Source organism: Citrus clementina, unplaced genomic scaffold, assembly GCF_000493195.1.
Source record: "Citrus clementina cultivar Clemenules unplaced genomic scaffold, Citrus_clementina_v1.0 scaffold_6, whole genome shotgun sequence".
NCBI lineage: Eukaryota > Viridiplantae > Streptophyta > Magnoliopsida > Sapindales > Rutaceae > Citrus > Citrus x clementina.
The window spans coordinates 25329679-25353657 of NW_006262139.1; the positions used below are offsets into that span (position 1 = coordinate 25329679).

The following is a 23979-nucleotide window of genomic DNA, read 5'->3' on the forward strand; positions in this document are numbered from 1 at the left end:
TGAACCTGAAAAAAGTAATATTCGATGATGTATCTCTTCTCTTGGATCTTCTGAGAATCCAACAACTAATATTTTTCCCGGAGTCGTAAATTAAGAAAGATGTAATAATTCTATGCTGTGTTGGTCACTACTAGTGGAGTTGGTTGCCGTGTGATAACTCCTTTCTATTTCTATAATAATTTTGGAAAGAAAGTTCGAATTTTCTCGTATGCATTTGTGGAGTCATATATTCAGATTGCTCCATAATAGATAGATTCCAGATAGAGTCATGATAAATATTTAGAATGTTGAGAGAAGGCTGCGAGAAACGACAGCTTGTGTTGCCCGTTTCGCCTCTTTTTCCCTTTCATCGTTGTAAATATTTTTTATTGTTAAAAAAATAAAAAGTGAAAAATAACAAAAATATCTACAATGTCAATATAAAATTATTACAATGCCAAGAGAAAGAGAGTGATATACGTGAATAGATTCAACTTTTTCATCATTTTCCACTTTTTTTTTAAAATTTTTTTAACAATAAAAAATATTTACAACAGTGAGAGAGGAAGAGAGTCAAAATGACAACATATAAGTTACCGTTTCTCTCAGTCTTCTCCCAATGTTCTAGATAGAGAGCATTTTCATTTCATGATATTCTAACTGCCTTGTAATAGAGAGTTGGTATAGTTACAACATGAAGTTATCTTATGGCAACATGGTTGGGCCTAGAGTCATCATATAGTCCTGGGCTGAGAGGAGTCATCAACTCAAGATCATCATATTCTAAGTGCCTGTTTGGTATGGCTTATTTAAGAGCCATAAGTGCTTATTTAATCGTATAAGCACTTTTTAAAATTTTTTATGGTGTTTGATTATTTTTTTAGTAGAATTTTTTTAGCTTAAATAAGTTAATTTACCTATACTAGCAAAAGCCCAAAATTTGAGCTTTTGGGAGTAGAGGTTAGAGAATTTTTTTCTAAAAATATATAATAAAAAAATATCACACAGTTTAATAGTTCAAAAATACTTTTTTTATTGACAACCAAACACCCAATGACTTTTTGTCGAAAAGCTCTATTGCTATAAGCTCTACTGTTATAAGCTCTATTTAATAAGCTGTACCAAACGGAGCCTAAGACTCCTTTAATTTTCTTAAACCATCACAACATCATTTCTTTGATCACTTTGATTCTCCACAAAGCTTGATTCACAACAGGCAACAATAAGAGAATATGGAACCACGCAATCAACATTACCTCTAGAACAACTTGTGCATCAAATCTCCCAAGATAATTGTGTAATCTTAGTGAAACAAGGCTTCAATGACAAGTAAGTAGAAATTTGTGAGCAGAACTAGCAGCGGTAGAGCCATTTGAGTAACGTGTGCCCTTTATAGGCAGTACTAGCACACAAGCTTTGTAAATTGCTGCGTACCCTTTGCGCGAAGTGTCAATTCCTGAGACTGCCAACGCTAAGTTGCCTATAAATAGAGTGTTGGACAAGAAAGAAAATAAAATAATGCTAGCAAGTGGAGCGAAAATCGCAGAAATAATCACATTAATTAATGGTGACTAATGGTTAATATAGTAATCATGATTAAGTTAAAAAATTAAATCTAGGAGGCAACTCGGAGTTGTAGAAAACACAATATAGATCTGGCTGCACCAGATGGTTCTCCGTCCACCAATCATATGCTCCAAACTGGACGGTGTTAAAACAACCAGGCATCGGCGGGTCATGTTGTCGACGTGTCGTTTCTAGCAAAAAAACACCCCTATTTAACTAGCTCGTATCAGTTCAAGACCTCCTAGAATCACTCCACTAAGCCAGCCCGGTCCCACTCACTAGGAGACACCTCATAAGAGATTAGCCTCTCTTGTTGACGTGGCACAACACTGCGGGTGAAATAAGTGGTGCCGTAATTTCCTAATGCAGGGAATCCATGCCCGAACATATTTAAATAAGTTAATCATCGAGCTGAGATAAGAAAAGTCAATCACTCACTCACTCACCCCCTCACTTATATTCATTCAGTGTCAGTTTCAGTGACAGTTTCACTTCACACTCGCTCACTGAAACTGTGATCCGTGAGTGAAAGAGAGAATGGCAGTTTCGCAATTTTCTTCAATGTCGACCCGACCTTCGGAAGCGTTGGTGCAGTGCACTAGCTCTCTTTCTAGATTCATTGAATTCGGTTCCAGAAACAGAACGTCGAAGCAGAAGCTTCTGCTGATCCGAACCTTCAACTCTCGTCCTCCAACGACGTCGTTTTGCATCAAATGTGTCTCCAGTCAGCCGTCGCCGAAAACCAAAGATCGCGTTACTGAAGAAGGTCCGATTTCTTTTTCTTTTTTTTTTAATTTTATTTGTTTCTAAAAATCTTAAATCTTATTATGAACAAGTTTTTTTTTTTTTAAATGTGATTATAGGGAGTGATGATCATATTATTGCTATGTCAGCATTGAGAAAGGATTGGGACCCACTATTGGGTGAAATATATCGAAAAGAAAAAAAAAAGGAAAAAGTTATACTTTATTTTGGTGATAATAGCTCTGTCTTGCTCCTCAAATTGATTGAGATTCATCTAATTAAGCTAGCTTTTCTTTTCTTTTCTTTTTTTCTTTTTTTGTTATGTTGAGATGCTAAGTGCGTCCGGATCCTTTTTTGATACTGATATGGCAACGTGTGATTGGTCATTTAGAATATAGAAATGTAGCTTTTTTCTATCAGTAGCATTGTGACGCCAATGCTACATGATGGAGGAGTTGGTTTAGGATCCTCCTGAGCTTATAAAAATATCACATAATAATTTATAAGCTTGAATTTTGCTTAGTAGAAGCTTGCATTTATGATTTTAGCACATTCGAAGTCAATTGCAGACTTAAAATCTGCAAGGTGATATCATAATGATGAAAGTCTTGTTCTCTGTATCTTCTGAATGAGGTGACATTTTTGTTTAAAATTACCGTGGTCAATTTGTTTGATACTTATCCTGTTGTTTGGGTGGTACTTTGATTTTAGACACTTCAAGTTCTCAGAATTCATCTGGTCCAGATACTGCCTCTGTTGCCTCAAGTATCCAATATCATGCAGAGTTCACTCCTTTATTTTCTCCTGAGAAATTTGAACCTCCAAAGGCTTTCTTTGCTACCGCACAAAGTGTTCGTGATTCTCTCATAATTAACTGGAATTCCACGTACGAGTACTATGAGAGGTTGAATGTGAAGCAGGCTTATTATTTATCAATGGAGTTTCTGCAGGTCTGTCATGATCTCCTGAATGGACTCCCTCTGGTGATACATTGATTTCTGTAACCTACAACTTTCAGTATTTTTGGTTTCATCGTTTTCCTCTTTTTTTGTAGGGTAGAGCACTGTTGAATGCAATCGGAAATTTGGGGCTTACTGGTGCTTATGCAGAGGCTCTGAGCAAGCTTGGACAGAGTCTTGAAAATGTGGTTTCTCAGGTGAAGTTATTTTATAAGTTTCTCCTTGAATATAAACTTGGAAAAAATATGATCTTGGTCAAGAATTCCTCTTCCTTCACGATAAAATTATTTCAAATGACCAAGTTAATTAAATAGTTGAATTGAGATGAATACCAGTCTTTGGGTGGTTGGGAAGGGCCATTACCAACCATTTTTCTCTCTTGGCTTGGTGAGAACTTGATATTGCTCATTTTGTCAATCTGCGTGCTTGAGTATATACATGCCCAGACCTGTTGTGGAGACTAAGCTCTTTGGTCAATTAATGATAGGAACCGGATGCTGCACTTGGTAATGGGGGACTTGGGCGTCTTGCCTCCTGTTTTCTGGACTCTATGGCAACACTAAATTACCCAGCATGGGGTTATGGACTTAGATACAAGTATGGGTTATTTAAACAGAGGATTACAAAAGATGGTCAAGAGGAAGTTGCTGAAGATTGGCTTGAGGTATCCCTTGCTTTTCTGTTCAACTTCAACCGGTTCGTTGTATAGTGGTGCTTGTGAAGGCATTTTTATGTCATTGAATTTTTTTAGTTACTTTATTTTTTTTATTACAATTTAAACTGTGTCTCTCTATTGTGGTTGACTAACTTTTTTTATTTGAATTTGGTGTTATTCTTGTAGTTGGGAAATCCCTGGGAAATAGAGAGAAATGATGTTTCATACCCAGTAAAATTTTATGGCAAAATTGTTCCTGGATCAGATGGGAAAAGTCACTGGATTGGAGGAGAAGATATAAAAGCTGTTGCATATGATATCCCTATACCTGGGTATAAAACTAAAACCACAATCAACCTGCGACTTTGGTCTACTATGGTTCCTTCGGAAGATTTTGATCTATCTGCTTTTAATGCTGGAGATCACACCAAAGCAGCTGAAGCCCTAACCAATGCTGAAAAGGTTCCTGTACAGTCGTACTTGTTTTTATTTTCTTATAATTATCGTGAGTGCTTGTTTTAGAACTTTATTAACTATCTTGTCTGCACATCTCCTCAAATTGAATCAGCAAAGATGTTGTTTGAGCCCTTACTCATACCGGAGTTTCTGGACCACCAAAGTTCTAGACTAGAAAAAGAAATAAAGTAAAATAAAAAACTGAAATAATGAAGTTGGGTATTGGTACTCGAAAAAGCAGTCATTCACAAATTATAGGGTCTAATTCTGTTTTCCTTGCATCTGGGTTTGTCTTTGGTACATTTTCTTCATTTTTTTGACCTTTATGTTGGTGCAACTGGTAAAAGGAGTGTCTTTATAACGTTTTCTTTGCTATCAGATTTGCTATATACTATACCCTGGGGATGAATCAGTTGAGGGCAAGGTCCTACGTTTAAAACAACAATACACCCTATGCTCTGCTTCTCTCCAAGATATCATTGCACGTTTTGAGAAAAGATCTGCTGCAAATGTAAACTGGGAAGAATTTCCTGAGAAAGTTGCTGTTCAAATGAATGATACTCACCCTACTCTTTGCATCCCTGAGCTGATTAGAATTTTGATAGATTTGAAAGGTTTAAGCTGGAAGGAAGCCTGGAATATCACACAGAGGTAACTCCTACTATTATTTTCCTGTGTATGTGCATCGATGATTCATTTTACTGTCTTCTGTTTTTGATTTATGTTTGAACAAGTGGAAATAGACTCTTCTGAAGTGTAGTTTATGTTTTAAGGATAACTGAAATTAGAAAAAATCATGATGAGTTTAGTGAATGTGATCCAATGTTTGACATTTCTTATTTCTTCATAGGTGTGCTTTATTTATCCAAACATTATATAATTTATTGAAATTGACTGCTTTCTTTTTCTTTTTCCATTGGCTTGTGCATCATCCAGAATTAGCCATTTGTGCCTTGCTTGCTGTTATTTCTTGTTGTGGATTCAATACAGCCAGCCTAGCTCATAATTTTTCTCAAGTGTGAAAATCATGAAGTAGCATAGATATCTTCAAGTTATATCTTCTTTCAGTACCTTATGTGCAACTTATATCCCTCACATGCTGCATCCTATGTGCTAGGACTGTGGCATACACAAACCACACTGTTCTACCAGAGGCTTTGGAGAAATGGAGTTTTGAACTTATGCAAAAATTGCTACCTCGACACATGGAGATTATAGAAATGATTGATGAGGAGGTAGTTCTGGAATACAAAAATAAATCAAAGCCTTCTCTTTTTGGTGTCCTCATCTTCTAATTTCTACCATTTCATATTTCCAGTTGGTTCACACAATAGTTTCAGAGTACGGTACAGCAGATCCCGATTTACTGGAGAAAAGACTGAAAGAAATGAGAATCCTAGAAAATGTTGATTTGCCTGCCACCTTTGCAGATTTGTTTGTTAAAACCAAGGAAAGTACTGATGTTGTTCCTGATGATGAACTTGAAAATTGTGACGAAGAAGGTGGACCGGTTGATGAAGAATTAGAGTCTGCACAAGAAGACGGCGTCCTAGAAGAGGAAAGTACTGATGTTGTTCCTGATGATGAACTTGAAAATTGTGACGAAGAAGGTGGACCGGTTGATGAAGAATTAGAGTCTGAACAAGAAGACGACGTCCTAGAAGAGGAAAAAGAAGCAGAGGCAGTACAAGAACCACCACAATTAGTCCGTATGGCTAATCTCTGTGTTGTGGGCAGTCATGCAGTAAATGGAGTTGCTGAGATACATAGCGAAATAGTGACAAATGAAGTATTTAATGAATTTTATAAGGTAAAATGTTGGAAATTCTATTTTTCCATTATATATATATATAATTTAGGAAGACTAAAGTTTTTCAGTTCTTTTGCTATTGTTATCTCAAAGAATGCTCTTAATATCAATCTCTATGCTATGGTTTTTGGCAGTTATGGCCTGAGAAATTTCAAAACAAAACAAATGGGGTCACACCACGAAGGTGGATCCGTTTTTGTAATCCAGATTTAAGTAGTATTTTAACTAGTTGGCTAGGCACAGAAGACTGGGTCACAAATACTGGGAAGTTGGCTGAGTTAAGAAAGGTAATCACTAATCAACCATATCCACTTTTCTTATGCATCAAGTTATCTTTATTAATGGATCACATGTTCCCACTGCTGAAAACAGATTGACAAGGATATCCTTTTGTTGTCAGAAGTACTCATTATTAATTTTTTTTAAAATAAGATATATTTTAATTCTTTTTTGTGGTTATTGCTATATCTCTGATTAAAGCATTGTGGTTTATTTATAGTTTGCAGATAATGAGGATCTCCAATCTCAGTTTAGGGCGGCAAAAAGGAACAACAAGATGAAGGTTGTGTCTTTCATCAAAGAAAAAACAGGCTATTCTGTTAGCCCCGATGCAATGTTTGACATCCAGGTTAATTTTCTTCCTATTTAATCTTGTTCCATTTTAGCATTAGATTACATTACAAAAATTCTTATAAAATACAAAAAAGTTGATAATTTTGAATTCTGTAGAGAACCTCCGATTGTAGTGGCGTAAAATGCTAGATGGGTTCTAATGTTGAATAATTTGAGAAGAATCTGTGATACAAGGCTTTCAACCTCTGCACTTGAAATATTATTTGCCTACTTTGCTTAAGCTTATTAGTTTTCTTTTATGTAGACTATTGTGATGGTTATACACAAAAGAATAGATTATCCTTTTTCCCTCACTCCTCACCGATTGTCTATCACACTTATTTTTATATTTGATAAATTGAGACTGGATAACATAATTTTAGGTGAAGCGCATCCATGAATACAAGCGACAATTGATGAATATCTTGGGAATTGTTTACCGCTACAAAAAGATGAAAGAAATGAGTGCAGTAGAAAGGAAGGCCAAGTTTGTACCAAGAGTTTGTATATTTGGAGGAAAAGCATTTGCTACATATGTGCAAGCCAAGAGAATTGTGAAATTTATTACGGATGTTGGGGCCACGGTTAATCATGATCCTGAAATAGGTGACTTATTGAAGGTATGCTTTTGTCACTGAATATCTTTTAATGAACCGTAAGGAGAATGTGGAAGAGCTTCTTTGTAACTTAAATCTGATTTATTTGTGGTGCTTTCTATTAGTTTGTTGTATCTCTAATTAGAGTTATTATATTATCCTCTGTCCTATTTTTAGGTTATTTTTGTCCCTGATTACAATGTAAGTGTGGCTGAATTGCTTATACCTGCAAGTGAGCTCTCACAACACATCAGGTATATTGCAATTTTCTTATTTAATTGAGAGGTTGGCATTAGGTGATTGTCTTACATTCTCTCTGTCTGCTGCTGTAGTACTGCCGGGATGGAGGCTAGTGGTACCAGTAACATGAAATTTGCAATGAATGGTTGCATTTTGATTGGAACCTTGGATGGTGCCAATGTTGAAATACGGCAAGAGGTTGGAGAGGAGAACTTTTTCCTATTTGGTGCCAGAGCCCACGAGATTGCAGGATTGAGAAAAGAAAGATCTGAGGGGAAAGTAAGCTTATTGCCATTTTATTTCTGTTATTTTTTTTCCCTCTCTCTTTTGATCTGTTTGTAACGAACTTTTCAGCACCCTCATTGTATTCTAACCTATCTGCCTCTTACATAGTTTGTTCCCGACGCACGTTTTGAAGAAGTGAAGAAATTTGTCAAATCTGGTGTTTTTGGTTCTTACAACTATGATGAACTAATGGGATCACTGGAAGGAAATGAAGGTTTTGGCCAGGCAGATTATTTCCTCGTGGGCAAAGATTTCCCTAGTTACTTGGAATGCCAAGAGAAGGTTGATGAAGCATATTGCGATCAAAAGGTGAGTGCTATAATTCCTTTTCATGTCATCGCTGCACTTTTTAAGCGTAGCAGCCACAAAGCTGTGCCCAATTTAACATTCTGTAACTGATGGGCAGAGATGGACGAGAATGTCGATCATGAACACAGCGGGTTCATCCAAGTTCAGCAGCGACAGAACGATTCAGGAATATGCCCGAGACATATGGAACATAATACCCGTCGAATTGCCGTGACTGTGTAATGCTTGTTCCTAGTACTTGAGTTGGGACTACCACAGGCTTTTCTGATCACTTATGGCATCCTGTTGATATATGTTCTATGTAAAGCAAAATGCTTATGATCCCTGGATGAAAGCCGTGAATAAATGTATCTTCGATGAATATAATTACTGTATTACGTAGTTAATAGAATAAAATAAATAAGAACTGAAAATCTTGTTTCACCACCTTTTCTAAAAAAGTAGTGCGCTTTCCAAGCTTTTCTTGCGAAAAAAATAAGAAGATTAGGCTTCATCTTTATTACATATCAAATTTTAGATGTTTTGTAGTGCCGTCCTACTGTTCGGTTGTGGTGCCAGATAAATGTCTTTCAGTGGGCCATATTTGCTTCAAGTAATTGTAAGCTAGGTTTATCGTTTTTGAAAAATAAATTAAATAACCTTTGGACCCTATTGTTTTTTTTTTTTTTTAAAGATTCTGTGTATTTATTGCGCATCGTTAATTGGTTATGGCCAATTGGAGGTGAGATCTAAAATATATTCACCCCTAATTTACATTTAGATGGAAATAAAATTATATGATAAATTTATTGGGCTCGAAACGACGCACTTAATAATGATTCATCGGATTTAAATTGGCGCTATGAATAATGGTCCTATTAAATTATGAAGTTAAAATAGACATTTAAACCCTTTATTAACGAGTCCCATCCGTTCTATTATTATTAGTGTACCATATCACCGACAAGATTAATACACTATAAAGTCCCAAATTTCATCCAAATAAATGAAATTTACCAATGAAAGGCAGTTTAGATGTGACTTTTGCAGAACAGTAAATAGTCGGATTTAGTTGTCTATTTCGAAAAAGACCAGCTCTAACCATCTACTGTGACAAACTTTAAGGGGTTCAGGTGTCATTTCCCCTAAAGTAAAATGGTTTGATATGCGGGTGCTTTTAAGATAGGTGTCAAACAGCCATTGTCAGCTCAGATATTTAAATAATTTCGATTGTCACCAGACATAAAACAACCACCAGGAAATCCAGCACAAAGGTCCAGTCTTTCTGTTTTGTTCTTTGAGCTTTTGGCCTAAAAGAATGAGAGAAAGTTGATGACTCAAATCAAGATCAATGATAGGACATCAACAACATATCGAGATCAATGAAAAATGCATCCGCTTGTCCATTATGTTGATAGATCATTTTGTAACAACAATGTAAAAGGAGAAAACTTCCTATTACAGTATCAAAATTTCCTATGAAAAAGTGTGTGAGCAAGCCCCCACTTGTTCAATAATGGAGACTTACCAGTGCAAATGATAGCTGAAGTCTGAAGATACTAAAGCTTAAGAGCAGTACCTAGGTTCAGTAAAAACATTTTTAATCTCCAACCAGCAAATGGATTATTACCGTTTTATGAACTATATACTTCAAGTAACAAAATACTACACCTAGGTCTGGCTTCATATGTCTCAGCTGGCCATCATGCTCAGCAGTCTCTCATGCTTGTGCTGCTTACCTTCAACCACCCATAGCTCAGACCCAGCATCACCATGAACCTCTTCTTCAAGCGTGTTTGAGATATTAAGATCTAAATCATTGCTAAGATCAGAATAATCTTGCTCCACAGTAATATCTTGCAGTATATTGTCCAAGTTCTTTACAAGGTGAGCCCTTTTGTGACCTCCCAATGCTTGGCCTGTCGCAAAAACCTTCAGGCAGATTCGGCACGTGTGCTCCTTGTTTCCTCTCTGCATTAAATCCTCAATACATTCAAGTTTCACAAGCTTGGAATGAGGCTCAGTTTCAGTAAACATTGTAGTCTTTACCGGTAAGGAGCTTCTTTTGGCGCTATGCATCCTTTGATGCCCTCCAAGTGCACGGCGAGAGCAGAATATCTTGTTGCAGGCCTGGCACCTGATTTCACTTTCCTTCTGAGGATCATCGAAAACATCATAATCAGAAGCATTACACATTGCCTTGCTACTGGAATCTCCCCCATATTCAGCATAACATGCATTGAAACCGACTTTCTTGCTTGAAGTTGAAGTAATGATTCTTTTTCCAGCCTCTGCATCTAATCCATCTTCTTCCATCAAATCCTCACTTGATTCTTTCCCAATGTCATCATCACTTGCTACCGACCCAGGCTTAACATCCAGCTTAGGCATCTCAAATTCACCTTCCTCATAAAACTTCTCAATAAAAAGTTCCAATTTCACCTTCTTCCCCTCATCACTCTCAGCTCCAGAACCCACTTCATGACATTCATCTTCTTCCTTCTCATACAAAACAATGGAATCCAACTTTTCAAGTCTTGGTTTCTTCAGCAAACACCCATTGCCATTAGAAACAAAACAACCAGCCCTATTTGTCAAAAGCCTCTTTTTCTTACCAAATGATTTAACCTCAATAGTTACAGAATCATTACATGAAAACTCACTGGAAGAACAGAACTTACCCCAATCCTGCACACCCCTAGATAACATCATCAAAGATATAGCCGTTTGCACTACTTCTTGATCAATTTCAGTAACAGATGATAAAGATTCATTCAAGGTAGAAATCGAAGAACTTCCAATAAAATTGTACCTCTTTCTTTTTGACCTCTTTTTCTTCAAAACTAAGCTTTTCACAGCTCCAGATTCATTACAAGCCCTTAACTTCTGAGAGTGAACCCTCATGTGATTAGAAAGAGACTTAGCAGACAGAAGCGCTTTCCCACATTCTTTGCATTGAATTCTTTCCCTTTCTCTCCTCGAGTGATGCCTCATGTGACCATAAAGTGCTTTCAGTGACTCGAAATCTTTACCACAAACTTTGCACTGGCTTTCTTGCGTTGAAGCAGAAGCAGAAGCAGAAGCAGCGTGATTAAAGCTTGAAAATTTCCACGATTTCTTGGGGTTTTCCCTTAGGTCATAACTAATGTGCCCATCATCTCCTTTAGCTGAATCCATTGAAACCCAGCTGATAAAACCAACCAAAAGAAATCCCACTTTCTGGAGAAAATGAAAGGAACGCTTAAGAAACAGATGAATTAACGACAGCCCAAGTCCCAAAAAACAAAATATCAAACTTTAACCGAAAAATGCAAAAATCTTGGGGTTTGAAGTGATCAAACAGAAACGCATATTGGAGATTTGTTTTGTATTCTTGATAGGCAAGAAAGAAGAGGAATTTGTTTGCGCCCCAAAACCAAAAACAAATTGTTTGTATAAGTACTCTGTTTTTTGGCAGTAGCCACAGCACTGGAATAGGAACAACAAAGAGACTGAGACTGACAGAGAGAGAGAGAGAAGATCCGTTTCTCTCTCTCAAACTGTCTCTTGATACTTGATGCTATCTATCAATTGAGGGGAAATGCTTGCATGGAAAGCAAATGAAAAATGCAAACTCTACACTTTTTTTCTTTTATGACATTTAATTTATGAGCCAAACTCACTTTTTTTTTGTTTTTTTTTTTTGTTGGGGGGGGGCGTTTAGGAAAACAATCAATATATTTTAGTGCTTTTGAGAAAAAATTAATGAAAAATTGTATAATATTAGTTAATTTGAGTTCCATTAAATAGTTTACCAAAATCGAAATCTTCTGCCAGGGCGGAACATAATGACAATTTTTCGGGCTCAGATATGATTATGGTATCCGTATTTTTGAAAATTGTTATTGCAAGTCACATAACAAAATTGAAAGCTTTTAATTAAAAAAGGGAAGAAAAAACAATTATTTGCCTGCCTGTCTATTTAAATTTTAAATTGGAATGTATTACTAAATAATAATTCTTATCTCAAATAAATAAGGACAAACAATTATCTATTTTCTAGATTGTGTCTTTGTGAAATAAATAACAGCCAAAAAAACAATTGTGATATTACAATGATCCTAAATTGATCAACGGGTACCATTTGCTTTTGTTCTCTATATATATATATATAATTTTGACATAATTAATGCACCATCGTACCATTATCAAAACACTTTCAATGATGAGTTGAAAACTGCAGCATAATTAATACAAGTATGGCAACGCAATTTTGGTGTGATGAAAGCACCACGTGCTCATTTTTTATGGATGATGGATCTCATTATTATTACTTCATCAAAAAGCTTTTCATTTCATTTTGGTATTATGGGTTGAGTGAGTGACTCATCCAATCAATCTGTTCCAAGCTTTTAGCACTTTGGCAGTGAGCTAAAGAATTGACGCATCCCCCGTTCAGTTTTTTCACAAGTTAGCTTTTATTTTCTTTTCTTTTTTTTAATTAAGCTCCAGTATAGGACTTACTTAACCAGACTTTGAAAGACTTAACAATTAATTACTGCTATAGATATCGAAGGAAGGAACCCCCTATTTATTTATTTATTTATTAAGTTGGTAAACTTGTGGAAATTTCAATAGTAATAATAATAAAGTCGAAATCGATTTGAGTTTAGACCTCTGAGACCAAGTAATTTTTTATTTTTATTTTTTCTTGGTCAAGGTCAATGCAAGAATAGGTAAACTCTATGTGTGTTTTATTACATGAAGCGCGCGCGTAGTGTAATGTATTATAGGTAGCTAATGACAAAAGAGACTCGGACTATATATAGCGGGAAAATGGGTAAAGCTTGAAAACATTCATCATCTCTTAATTAACTAACATACGCTGCCTCGAAACAATTGAACTGCTGTGAGTGAGATGAAGCGAGTAGTGGAATTAATAATATTGATTCCTCTTGAAGTTAAGTTTATTATTATACTGCATATATATGTATCAACTAGCAGCAGCAAAGCAATTAACATAATTTGCTGCTATATTTATTTATATTTCACTTCCTTTTTGTTTGCTATTGCTGTTGGCTATATAGTATTTGGTATGCAATTGCACGCCACAGCCTGGGGGCAGGGGCCGGACACTGCAGGATCTGCTACCGTCTGCACGGCAATGGCCAGCTTTGTTCAGGTATCACGCTGGCTATACATGCAACTAACGAGCAAAAGCTCCAAAAATAACAGAAATTTTCTTTTCTTGTACGGACGTGGAGGAGGAAGACTATAATATAGCACAAAAATAGCAATAATAATAATAATAATAATAATTACCACTCATGTCTTGATGCATCTGCTTTTCTGAGCATCTTGTACAAAGGGTTTAGAGATGTATTTATTTTATTGTAAGAACTAATATTTTAAAACAGAAAAAATATTAATTATTATTATTATTATTATTATTAAAAGAATAATAAAGGCAAGAATCTGGATTTAAGAATTAATTAATTAATAAATATGACTTGCCCGTTACTTTTCCTTTGTAATTCTGTAACTTCCCTTCATTTTCTTACTTCCCAGACAGCACCAAGCTTCATTTTGTTGATTTCTCAATAGCACTACCAGCTAGCTTCTGTTCATATGTATCGTGCTCAGTTGTCCATTAAACAAAACAAAACTAAAATTGCATACAACTTAAATTTTATTCACTTCCTATCAAAATGGCTAGCACAGCAAGGCCACCCCCGCTAACCCCAAAATCCAATACTCTCATCGCTAATGCTTGCCATAAAAGAACCAAGTGCAAGAAAAGATACAGGAATATGAAAAAATGATGTCAATTCAATTAATTTTGATATCCACTTCCCACCAAATTTCTGGTGGTGAAGTCCTCCTGATCTTGATAAGTAATAAGAAACCAACGACTCTAGATAATTGCAGCAGATTGAAGGCAGAATTCCACGAGCATTCCTCTGAGAAGCCAACAGATTTTGACGTCATTCATTTATAACAAAATTTACCAGTAAAACCAGATCATCCGTCTTCTTCATTCTGGTTACTTGTCAGGTCCGGAAAATTTTCTTCGAAGTCACATCAAGCCCTCCAAGGATGTGAAGATTTATGCTGACAAAGGCCAAACTGAGTTGGTTTGGCCATGACCAATAACTAAACTACCGCTAGTATCAAAACCTTTACATCCTCATTCTTTTCCTCGCTATATATCACTTCATTCACACTGAGTAACAAAATCAATTCCTTCACCTAGTATTGACAACCTTGTATTAGTAATGAGCTTCACCATTACACAGTTCTACAATGCTGACTGTCTGTCTCAATCAAACAATAACATCCACCCCTTCAAACACATCACTCTTGATAGGGGTACTGCTTTGCATCAGTCCTTGTATCATGTGGAGCTCAGCAATCAACATTGTCTAGCTGATACTCGTATGACGTCCACAAATCATCTCAAAGAAATTAATTCCCACACTTACTGCTCTGAGTGTTACACAAAAGCTGTAACTCAAGTGTCAGTGCTAGAATGACTAAATAAGTCCCTAATATGTGGTTCTGGTATATCATCAACATCTCCATCCTCCTGTTCATCAGTCGCAACTGTATGGACTACATTTGCATCATTTTTACAATCATCTATCAAGTAGCCACCCTCTGTATCATCTTGGCAATTCTCTACATGATCATCCTGCTGATAAGCAGAAACATCTTGATTAGATAAAAATTCCACACCAGACTCCTCATCTTCCTCTGCTGCTCCAAGGTCACATCTTTGCCACTCATCATCATCACTATCAATGTTTAGTGGGTCAAATCTGTTCTGCTCAGCACGTTTCTGGAGAATAAAGACATTAAAATAATAGCTGACGAGTTCATTCTTTGTTCGGGAGGGAAAAACCAACGAAAGACGGTCCCAGAAGTTCTTCCCCATTGATACAGGGTAAGAAGAGACGACCTCATGGAATTTGTTCTCTTCCTCTTTAGTCCAGTTCTTTGATACCTCTTCTCCCATCTCATGGAAACCTAATTCCTCAAATATCTTATGGCCAAGATTCACCCTAAGTTTCTCTCTAGCTTCCATGACATGTTGTCTCACACATCTAATAGAACCCTTATCAAGGCATTCACAGTCATTTCTGGTTACCAAGCTTTGAGAGTAATAATTTGCAGATGGTGCAGAATCAGGCATTGATATGACACAAGTACCCAACAGCTTCTCCCCCTGATCGTCATCAACCACAAGGCAAGAACCCGACAATCGTTCAAGTCTAACTTGACGATCAGACCCATCTAGATGAGCAAGAGAGTTCTTTGAACCCTGCAAGCACCATTCTGGAACATCAGCTTGATACTCAGGACCAATTGAAACTGACTTCACAGGGGGATGATCAAGATGAGACGAGTAAATCTCATCAGATTGAAGAAAAGTCCTTATCTGGTGTTCAGTTGCAAAATATTCTGGGAAAAGGGAGAGGTAAACCTCCTCTGAATTAGCATCTCCTTCAGCAAAGAGGCCATTTGCCCATAAAAAGGGAGAAATGCAGTCTGAACCTATTTCAAATTCCTTTTCAGTCCCATTTGAAACTTCCGCAACTGGTCCAAACAGAAACCTTCCTTGATCTCGACATCTGTTGATGTTCTGCTCACCATCACCATCTTCATAATGAAGCCAGGTTAGTAACAAAAGCTTACCAAGATTTAACATCTCCACATCATATTAAATTCATGAAGCATGTGCATGTATATCCCATTGCAATTTAAGCAATGTATGTATTTATAGAGAACATCAATTTAGTTGTTCAACCCCATCACCAAACATGCAGAAGTTAATGGTCAGAACATATAGCAATTGATTTACCAGAACTTTAAACTCCAGAATATTAGCAACATGAAAATAAAATATCAATAAAGCAAAGTCCGCATTGGATGAGTTCTCCCTATTATTGACAGACAACAATAGCTTTGTAAGTCTGCTTTGTTTACCACAAAGCAAAAGCATGCAAGTCGGAGTGAAACAAATCAAATCCTTCCAGAGGACAGCAAACATATGTAAGTTGTCCAATTGGAGGGGGGAAAAAAAAAGCTAAGATCACAAATAGTCTAAAGCTAATCATGGAGATGCAACATGTCACTCTAGCAAACAGCTGCAGCATAGCCTCCGCATAAGTAACAAAGGCAATTGAGATAAATCAAAATGTATCCCATCCACCTGCCCAGTAATGCACCAAAAGTATAAATGCAGGTATTAATTTACTACCTGAAGTTTGAGGTTTCTGATGACCATCAGCAGGAGGACTCATATGCACCATTGGAGCAAGGTAGTTTGTGCATTCCCATTGTTTTGGGTGCTTACAAGGGAACTCAAAACAATCCTCATCATGAAAAGTTCTTTTGTGAATCATTTCTCCCTGAAAGTCACAATTGTTTTCAGAAGATTCAGAAATGAAATCCAAAGCTTTATATATCTGTAATTTGAAAAATATGACCTTGTATTTTTCAAACTACGGAAGATAACAAGTTTTCAATGTAATATCTAGTTTCAGCACAAAGCATGTTATTCTATCCACCTTCATGAATGATAAAGTACCAAATTAAATACATATGCCCCATTATGAACCAGTAAATACTCATTTCATAACATTAATCAGCACTCATCCTTTAAGCTTATTTAAAGAAAAGGCAGGAACATCCTATAAGCTCTCTAATTCCAGTTCTATTGACCTTAATGCCATTTCTACTCTTGTAAAAGAAATTAGCTCTTAGTGCAGACATAAACCCCAATATTACTTGATAAACTACCCATATAGCAATGCAAATTGCAAAATGCATGATATGTAACTATTAAAGCATCCAAATATGCAATTCAATGGGCCGACAACTAGAAGCAACAGCTTATCACAACAAACACATATAAACAAATTCATAATGGTAAAAAATTAAATATATATACATACACACACAAAGCTACAGGAGCCATTTCTTACCTACAAAATCTTCCCTCGGGCTCGCAGGGATATTATAATAACAACAAGGGAATGAATTAAATAAATAAATAAAGAATAACCCTAATTTACAGAAGGACGAAATCTAGATCCCTGTTAATTGAATATTTAAAAATAAGTATTCTGGAAAAACGAATTAAAAAATTACCCCCAGAATCACTGTAAAATTTAAAACAAAAAAAAAATCAATAATCCAAAAAAGTTATAAATTTCTATAAATCCAAAAAATTGAGTCCCACCCAGATGAATTTAAACAGTTAAAAGCAAGATTATATGCTTAAATTTACAAATCGAACAGAAACCTATACGAATCAAATATTTTTTACAAAAGTTTCAAAAACCCTAACCCTAGAATCGAAAACAAGGAACAGATAACGAAGATATCGGGATCGATCGATAGAGAAGAGATCAAATTAAACGAAACTGGTGGAATTTGACGATGAAATGAATGAAATCTGAAGAATTTAGGAACCAAATTGAAGAATTTGAAGTACGAAATCGGTCACCTAATTGGGTAAAGTTAGGGCACAATTTATAGGCCGTGTTTGGTGAATCTAAGAACTGGATTGCGAAATTACGGAAAGGGGTAAGTATCCTGTAGGAAATTACATGATGTCGTTTATGTCTTTATGATTCCTGGAATGTGCAAATGATTCTGTCTGGTGAATTTGATGCAACAAAGTCAGTGGAGGTGGGGCAGTGTCTTTTTGCCACGTGGGTGTACACAACTGTGCCATGTGCAAAAGAAGTCATAAAAATCTATTTCTTTGAAATCTATTTTATTATTTTTTATTATTTTGGCAGTTCACATTTCTGTTTAAGGAATGTTCCCATGCCCATAACGATTTTTTTTTTTTTGAATTATGTTATAAACATATTGTTACTGATATTATAATAGATATTATAATTATAATATTTATAATCATACTAAATAACTGGGACTACTGCCATACGTTAACCCACTGAAACACTTGCCCAAATACTTTAAACTCTCTCTAATATTCGAGGGGTGCTAACTCCACTCACATTTCGTAAGAGAGAAATTGTCTTCACTCAATTAGTTGATAATTGAGGAAGAACTGAAACTAACATCCATAATGTTCTTATGGAGGCTCAAACCCTTACACTCAATATTATAAGTGTAAAGCTTCTCCCATTAGACCAAATGCCCATTGGTACCCATAACGAGATTGAAGCACGAAAATCAAGTCAAATGATAAAAAGGCGTAGGGATGAAAAGGGTTTTACATTTTGTTAGGCAAACTGAAAACGTTTCCATAATAAGATTTTAGACTAAAAAATCAAAGTTTAAACTCAAGTGGCGGTGGTAAATCACTTTCTTCGTTGATGTATCATGTAATATTTTTACATTGTTATCTAATCATAATCTCAAAAGATTTCATATACTGTAAAAATAGACTACAAAATTATACAATAATTATTTTTTTGGTGCAATGTCAAATAAACTTCAAATGTGTGTTTGTAAGATTAAATAATTGACATCTTCTCATTAAACAAAAATTCTATTAACTAGATATTTTTAAAACACTAGTGACCATAAAATAATGAAACTGTTACGAGAAATTGAAGTTCTCGTCACTTTATAATTTTTTTTAGCATATGATTTTCTAATTGAAAAAATGCCAAATATTTTGTGGTCTCAGATGACCTGCAAAAGAGTATTAAAAAAAAATAGTTTTTTTCTTATATTTTGTTTATTGTTTTAACAAAAATTAACTTTCAAAGAGATTTCTAATATTAAATGAAAAGAGTAACTTATAATTTCAAGAAGAGTGAGACTATTGCCCCCCACTAAACACCGCTTAAATTATTTTACAATTTTAACCTCTATTAAAATTATATAAAATGACAATTTCTAATTAAACCTCACTCAAAAGTCAAATATTTTTTTTTTCATTTTATAAATAAAAAATATTTTTTTCTCTAATTTTCGGGTGAAGAATTTATCACCGATAGTTATAATGGAGAGAATAAAAAGTTATTGTATTTTTCTTTTAAATGGAAGAGATCTGATTGTTGAAATGTGTTTTAATAATGAAAAATAAAAAATAGAGTTTACACAATAAGTTTTACTTAAGAGTATTTTTATCATTGATGGAGGTGTTAAAAGAATTTTATAATTTTTTAAAATATTTTAATGGGACTACTTAAGAAAAGGGGTGTTAAGAGAAATTTATAAAGGTGACAATAGTCCCACTCTTTGAAGAAAGAATATACATTGTCATTTCTCAAAAAAAAAAAAAAAGGACATTATCCCGTAAAAGATTCTAGTTTTACCAAAATCTTTCTAAAATATAGTAAGTGAGGAGGATTTGATAGAAGTACTTCTCATCACTTATTGTGTTTTGTGTAATATATGATTTTTTAATCTTATAGAAGTCAACCATTCCATTGCAACTCAGCTCTTCATTGGAGAACTTGTCTTGGATCGTGAGCCAAAATGGTTCCCACTTTCCATTTGTTTATTAAGATGAATCTCTCATAGCTTCAGCGACTCTAAATATTTATATCTGCAACTGCAACGTGCGGCTTTGAGTAGCGCATGAGATATCTGGCTTCTAATAATAATGGTCGTAACGGATTAAATCAAATAAAAATCAATAGTCTTCTAACAAACAAGTAACAGACAGACAGTAGTATCATCAAATAAAGTGACAAGGCAAAAACATAGAGCCTCTTACTTAGCAAAAGCAAAGGCACAACAAAAACTCATCAAAATATAGTAAAGAATTGAACTGACTTATTCATCATCTATAATCTGATGCCCGATGACACGAGCATGCCCATTGGCATCTCTTTTATGCAACAGCCGGCATGTCCTTCAACCATGGATCGAGTGGCTTACCAATGGAGTACACGATGAAACCAATCTCCCTCAACTTGTTGGCATCAACAACATTCCTGCCATCAAACACGAATGCTGGTTTCTGCATGTTGTCATATATCCTCTGATAGTCAAGAGTCTTGAACTCATCCCACTCGGTCAAGATGCAGACACCATGGGCATCTTTTGTTGCTTCATAGGCATCCCAGACCACGCTCACTTGCTTCACCGTGGTGGGACTCATTGGCTGGAGGTGAAGAGGATGGTCCCAGTCAAACTTGTTCATTGTAAGGTCCCTCTGGATCTGGTCCTCGGTGACCTGTGGGTCGTATATGCTCAACCGAGCTTTGTCTCCCAAAAGCCCCTTGCAGACATCAATGGCTGGGGTCTCTCTGGTGTCACCGGTATCCTTCTTGAAGGCAAATCCCAGAACGGCAATCTTCTTGTTTGAAACCGTGTTGAACATAGAGGCAACTACGCGGTTCACAAAACGGCTTTTCTGGTAATCATTGATCTTAATGACTTGTTTCCAGTACTCAGCCACCTCTGGAAGGCCATTGCACTCGCAGATGTAAACCAGATTCAAAATATCCTTCTGGAAGCAGGAGCCACCGAACCCAACACTAGCATTCAAGAATTTGGGCCCAATCCTAGAGTCTGTACCAACAGCAAATGCCACCTGACTGACATTAGCTCCAGTTGCCTCGCAGAGAGCTGACATGGCATTAACAGATGAGATCCTCTGTGCCAAGAAAGCATTGGCTGCAAGCTTCGAAAGCTCTGCAGACCACAGGTTGGTGGTCAAAATTCGGTCTTCTGGGACCCAGTGTGCATACACATCCTTCAAGGCTTTGACGGCTTTCTGGCCTTCTGGCGTTTCTCTACCACCGATAAGGACCCGATCTGGGTTAAAAAGATCCTGTATTGCAGTTCCCTCAGCAAGAAACTCCGGGTTTGAAAGGATCTGGAATTTGATTCCCTTGCTGTTGTGGGTCAAAATTTTTTCAATTGCCTCAGCAGTTTTTACAGGAACTGTTGATTTCTCAACAACAATTTTGTCAGACTTTGACACATCGGCAATCACACGAGCAGCACTCTCCCAGTATGTCAGATCTGCAGCTTTGCCAGCACCGAGACCCTGAGTTTTGGTTGGGGTATTGACTGAAACAAAGACAATATCAGCCTCAGAGACATGCTTCTCAACATCGGTGCTGAAGAACAGGTTCTTCCCTCGGCACTGCTTTACCACACCATCAAGTCCAGGCTCATAGATGGGGAGCTGGTCACTGTTCCAGGCATTGATCCGAGACACAGAGATATCAACAACAGCCACTTCAATGGATGGGCACTTCAGTGCAATGACTGCCATTGTCGGCCCCCCAACATACCCAGCACCGATGCAGCAGATCTTCACCATTTTCCTTTACTAATCAATATAACCTGCAGAAAATGGAAAGAACAAAAGTTAACTTGCATGCATGAGAAAACAAGCAACATTACCCATTTCCGGCATTTCATAACACATAACCCGCTTTCAAATACGAAACAGTAAACAAAATAAATGAATCGACAATTTGCAAACTAGTCTTGTATAAAAAATAAGTATATCACTACGAGGTCAGTCATTCGTCATTCATTACAGAATCTTCAAACAATCAAAAAGGCAAAAAATACATACATTTCCATCCACAACGACGGAAAATTTTAGTTTTCAGCAACTCTACGCACTACGTCCAACATGCATAGCTCAACTACACAAGCAGAATAGTTTATACACAATTTTTTTTTTCCAAGATCTACACTAACAAACTCAATTTGATCTTCAAACTGCGAAGTAGCCTCGAACCAACAAAAAAAAGGAAAAAGCGAACCCATTTTTCATACAATGTACTGTACTCCAAGTAAGTTCCGTTAGACAGCAAGTAACCCGATTCAGCTCAAATAAAAATGAACTAAAAAATCAACTAAACTCAATAAGATCTGAACCCCAGTTGTCGAATCACAATAAGGATCAAACCCATATAACAGATCTACACATAATTGCTTCAGATCCAACAACAATTCATTCGATTCATATCTAAAAAACACAAGTTTTTAACACAACAAAGAGCTCAGAGATGAAAAGAACAGATATTAAAAAAAGGTAAGATCACATTTCGGATCAAGAGAGAGTACGAAGAATTGAGATTTTAATTTTTACCTCAGTGAGCTTCGATTTCTCAAAATCAAAACAACTGTTTCTACAACGATATGAAATGTTGAGAGAGCGGGGTGGGTATAAATACTCAACTCTTGTCCGAGATCTGTCCGTCCCTTTTACCAAAATGACCCCCGTGTCCTCTCCAGTTTATTACCATCAAATTGGATAATAACCTCCCAGTCCTTACTTTTCTTTTTTTAAAAGAAAAGCTCAAGTTTTTAATTTTATTTAAATCTATTTATAAAAGTTTACTAAATCCCACTTGGATCAAGTGTGTATGAGATTTAACTAAAGTGGGTATTTTTGGATTTTATTTGTGTTTTTTTTAAATTAATTAAGTTTGATCGCTTATCAATCAAAAAAATTTAAATCAATCCTAAACTCATGAATCAAATCAAATGAACATATCAAAATGATTGATTATTTTTCTTTTTTCTTTTTTTTTTTTAAATTTTTAAAGACATTTATCGTATCAAACCAGAGTCAAGTACCCATAATAAACCCGAAAACTCACTTACATCACATTGTGAAGCTTTACCAATTGAACCAATATAAGTTTTATTGTTAAATTTTGTGTAAAATCCATTAATAAGTTCATTAATTACATTACTATATTTTTAAAAGCTAATTTGAAATATAATACTCAAATCATATTTTCTTTTTCTTTTTGAAGTTCTCAAATTATTGTTTTTTATTCAGAGGTGGAGCCAATAATTGGATTTTGCGGTTGTCTATTTGCATATGAAAAAGTTATTGTCAGAACAAATAAAAATACATGCTATTCAAGTCTTAAATTAATCACAATACAAAATAATTATATGTACATCTAATTTCATCATATACCAAAAACAAATTTTTTGTTCTTTCATACCTCGAAAGTCATCTACAATTGATTCTATACTAACCTTTTTGGCAATATTTCTCTAGATATTTGTTAGCAATGTGCCTGTGAAAAAATCACATTTATTTTATTACAAAGACTATTCTTAGTAATACGCATAGCTGAAAAAGATCATTAATTAGTTGCAATAGAAACTGGGAGAGTAAACACCAGCATAATTATTTGTAGACAATTAGATATATTGTTAATCTTTTAGTAGTAAGTACCCACCGTAGCATAAATAAAAAATAGATGACAAATTTTTTAATCCTAAATCTCAAACTACATTACAACTATAATGTTTAAGATCAACTCTCAAATGCATCTTCTCATTACTAATGAAATCATATTGATAAAACTTATTAAACAATCAACAAATATCATTAAAATTAACTGGTATTAAAATTAGATGGTTATTGCCAATTAGTTTACTTTTTAAATTAATATATTAAAAGCTTTGGTTTTCACCTAATATATTAAAACTTTTTAAAGCGTTGGGTGTGAACATTTCCGCCGCTATTTCTATTAAAAAAGTTTTTGTGACCAAAAGTTGTAAACTACCTTTTTTTGTGATTTAATCAAAATTAGGGGTCCAGATGTTATTGCCCCATTGTTCCAATAGTTGACGGGAGCTCTCAATGAAGGGCATAAATGTAAAGTGGTCAGTCGGTCAATCAACGAATTTACAGAAGTGCCCACAGATTTTTTTTCTGCCAGAATATAGAAATTGTAGATTTATTCTACGCGGTTTCAACACAAAGCACTGATTTTGTAACCTTCCCGGATATTTCTACAAGATTTACTTGCAATTTTTGTAATGCAAATACTAATCCCGTCATAAATTAAGTATGGTTTCGCCTGTGGGGTAAAAATTTCGTTA

The 23979-nt window shown here is 35.5% G+C and overlaps 4 protein-coding genes across 5 annotated transcripts; 1 reads left to right on the forward strand and 3 right to left on the reverse strand.

Moving 5' to 3' along the window:
- The first annotated feature begins 1831 nt into the window (after positions 1-1831).
- LOC18039794 (alpha-1,4 glucan phosphorylase L isozyme, chloroplastic/amyloplastic) lies at positions 1832-8634 on the forward strand. 2 transcript variants are annotated; one of them, XM_024181953.1, is made up of 16 exons: positions 1832-2311; positions 3001-3239; positions 3344-3445; positions 3736-3912; positions 4090-4365; positions 4739-5010; positions 5477-5594; positions 5678-5809; positions 5918-6169; positions 6304-6456; positions 6669-6797; positions 7165-7401; positions 7555-7631; positions 7710-7896; positions 8011-8211; positions 8309-8634. In XM_024181953.1, exons 1-16 carry the CDS (start codon positions 2083-2085, stop codon positions 8423-8425), a joined length of 2898 nt encoding a protein of 965 aa, XP_024037721.1. In that variant the 5' UTR covers positions 1832-2082; the 3' UTR covers positions 8426-8634. The 2 variants fall into 2 exon arrangements, with proteins under 2 accessions (XP_024037721.1, XP_006431268.1); XM_006431205.2 differs by having other exon boundaries at positions 5678-6169.
- Positions 8635-9591: 957 nt separating this feature from the next.
- Positions 9592-11744, reverse strand: LOC18038751 (zinc finger protein 90). Its single transcript, XM_006431206.2, has one exon. It carries the CDS (start codon positions 11365-11367, stop codon positions 9883-9885), a length of 1485 nt encoding a protein of 494 aa, XP_006431269.1. The 5' UTR covers positions 11368-11744; the 3' UTR covers positions 9592-9882.
- Positions 11745-13840: 2096 nt separating this feature from the next.
- On the reverse strand, positions 13841-17793 carry LOC18039444. Its single transcript, XM_006431208.2, has 3 exons — positions 17157-17793; positions 16430-16580; positions 13841-15828 (listed from the first exon to the last, which is right to left on the reverse strand). Exons 2-3 carry the CDS (start codon positions 16572-16574, stop codon positions 14681-14683), a joined length of 1293 nt encoding a protein of 430 aa, XP_006431271.1. The 5' UTR covers positions 16575-16580; positions 17157-17793; the 3' UTR covers positions 13841-14680.
- Positions 17794-19751: 1958 nt separating this feature from the next.
- LOC18039445 (UDP-glucose 6-dehydrogenase 1) lies at positions 19752-22264 on the reverse strand. The gene is made up of 2 exons (XM_006431209.2): positions 22220-22264; positions 19752-21459 (listed from the first exon to the last, which is right to left on the reverse strand). Exon 2 carries the CDS (start codon positions 21434-21436, stop codon positions 19994-19996), a length of 1443 nt encoding a protein of 480 aa, XP_006431272.1. The 5' UTR covers positions 21437-21459; positions 22220-22264; the 3' UTR covers positions 19752-19993.
- Between the last annotated feature and the right edge of the window lie 1715 nt (positions 22265-23979).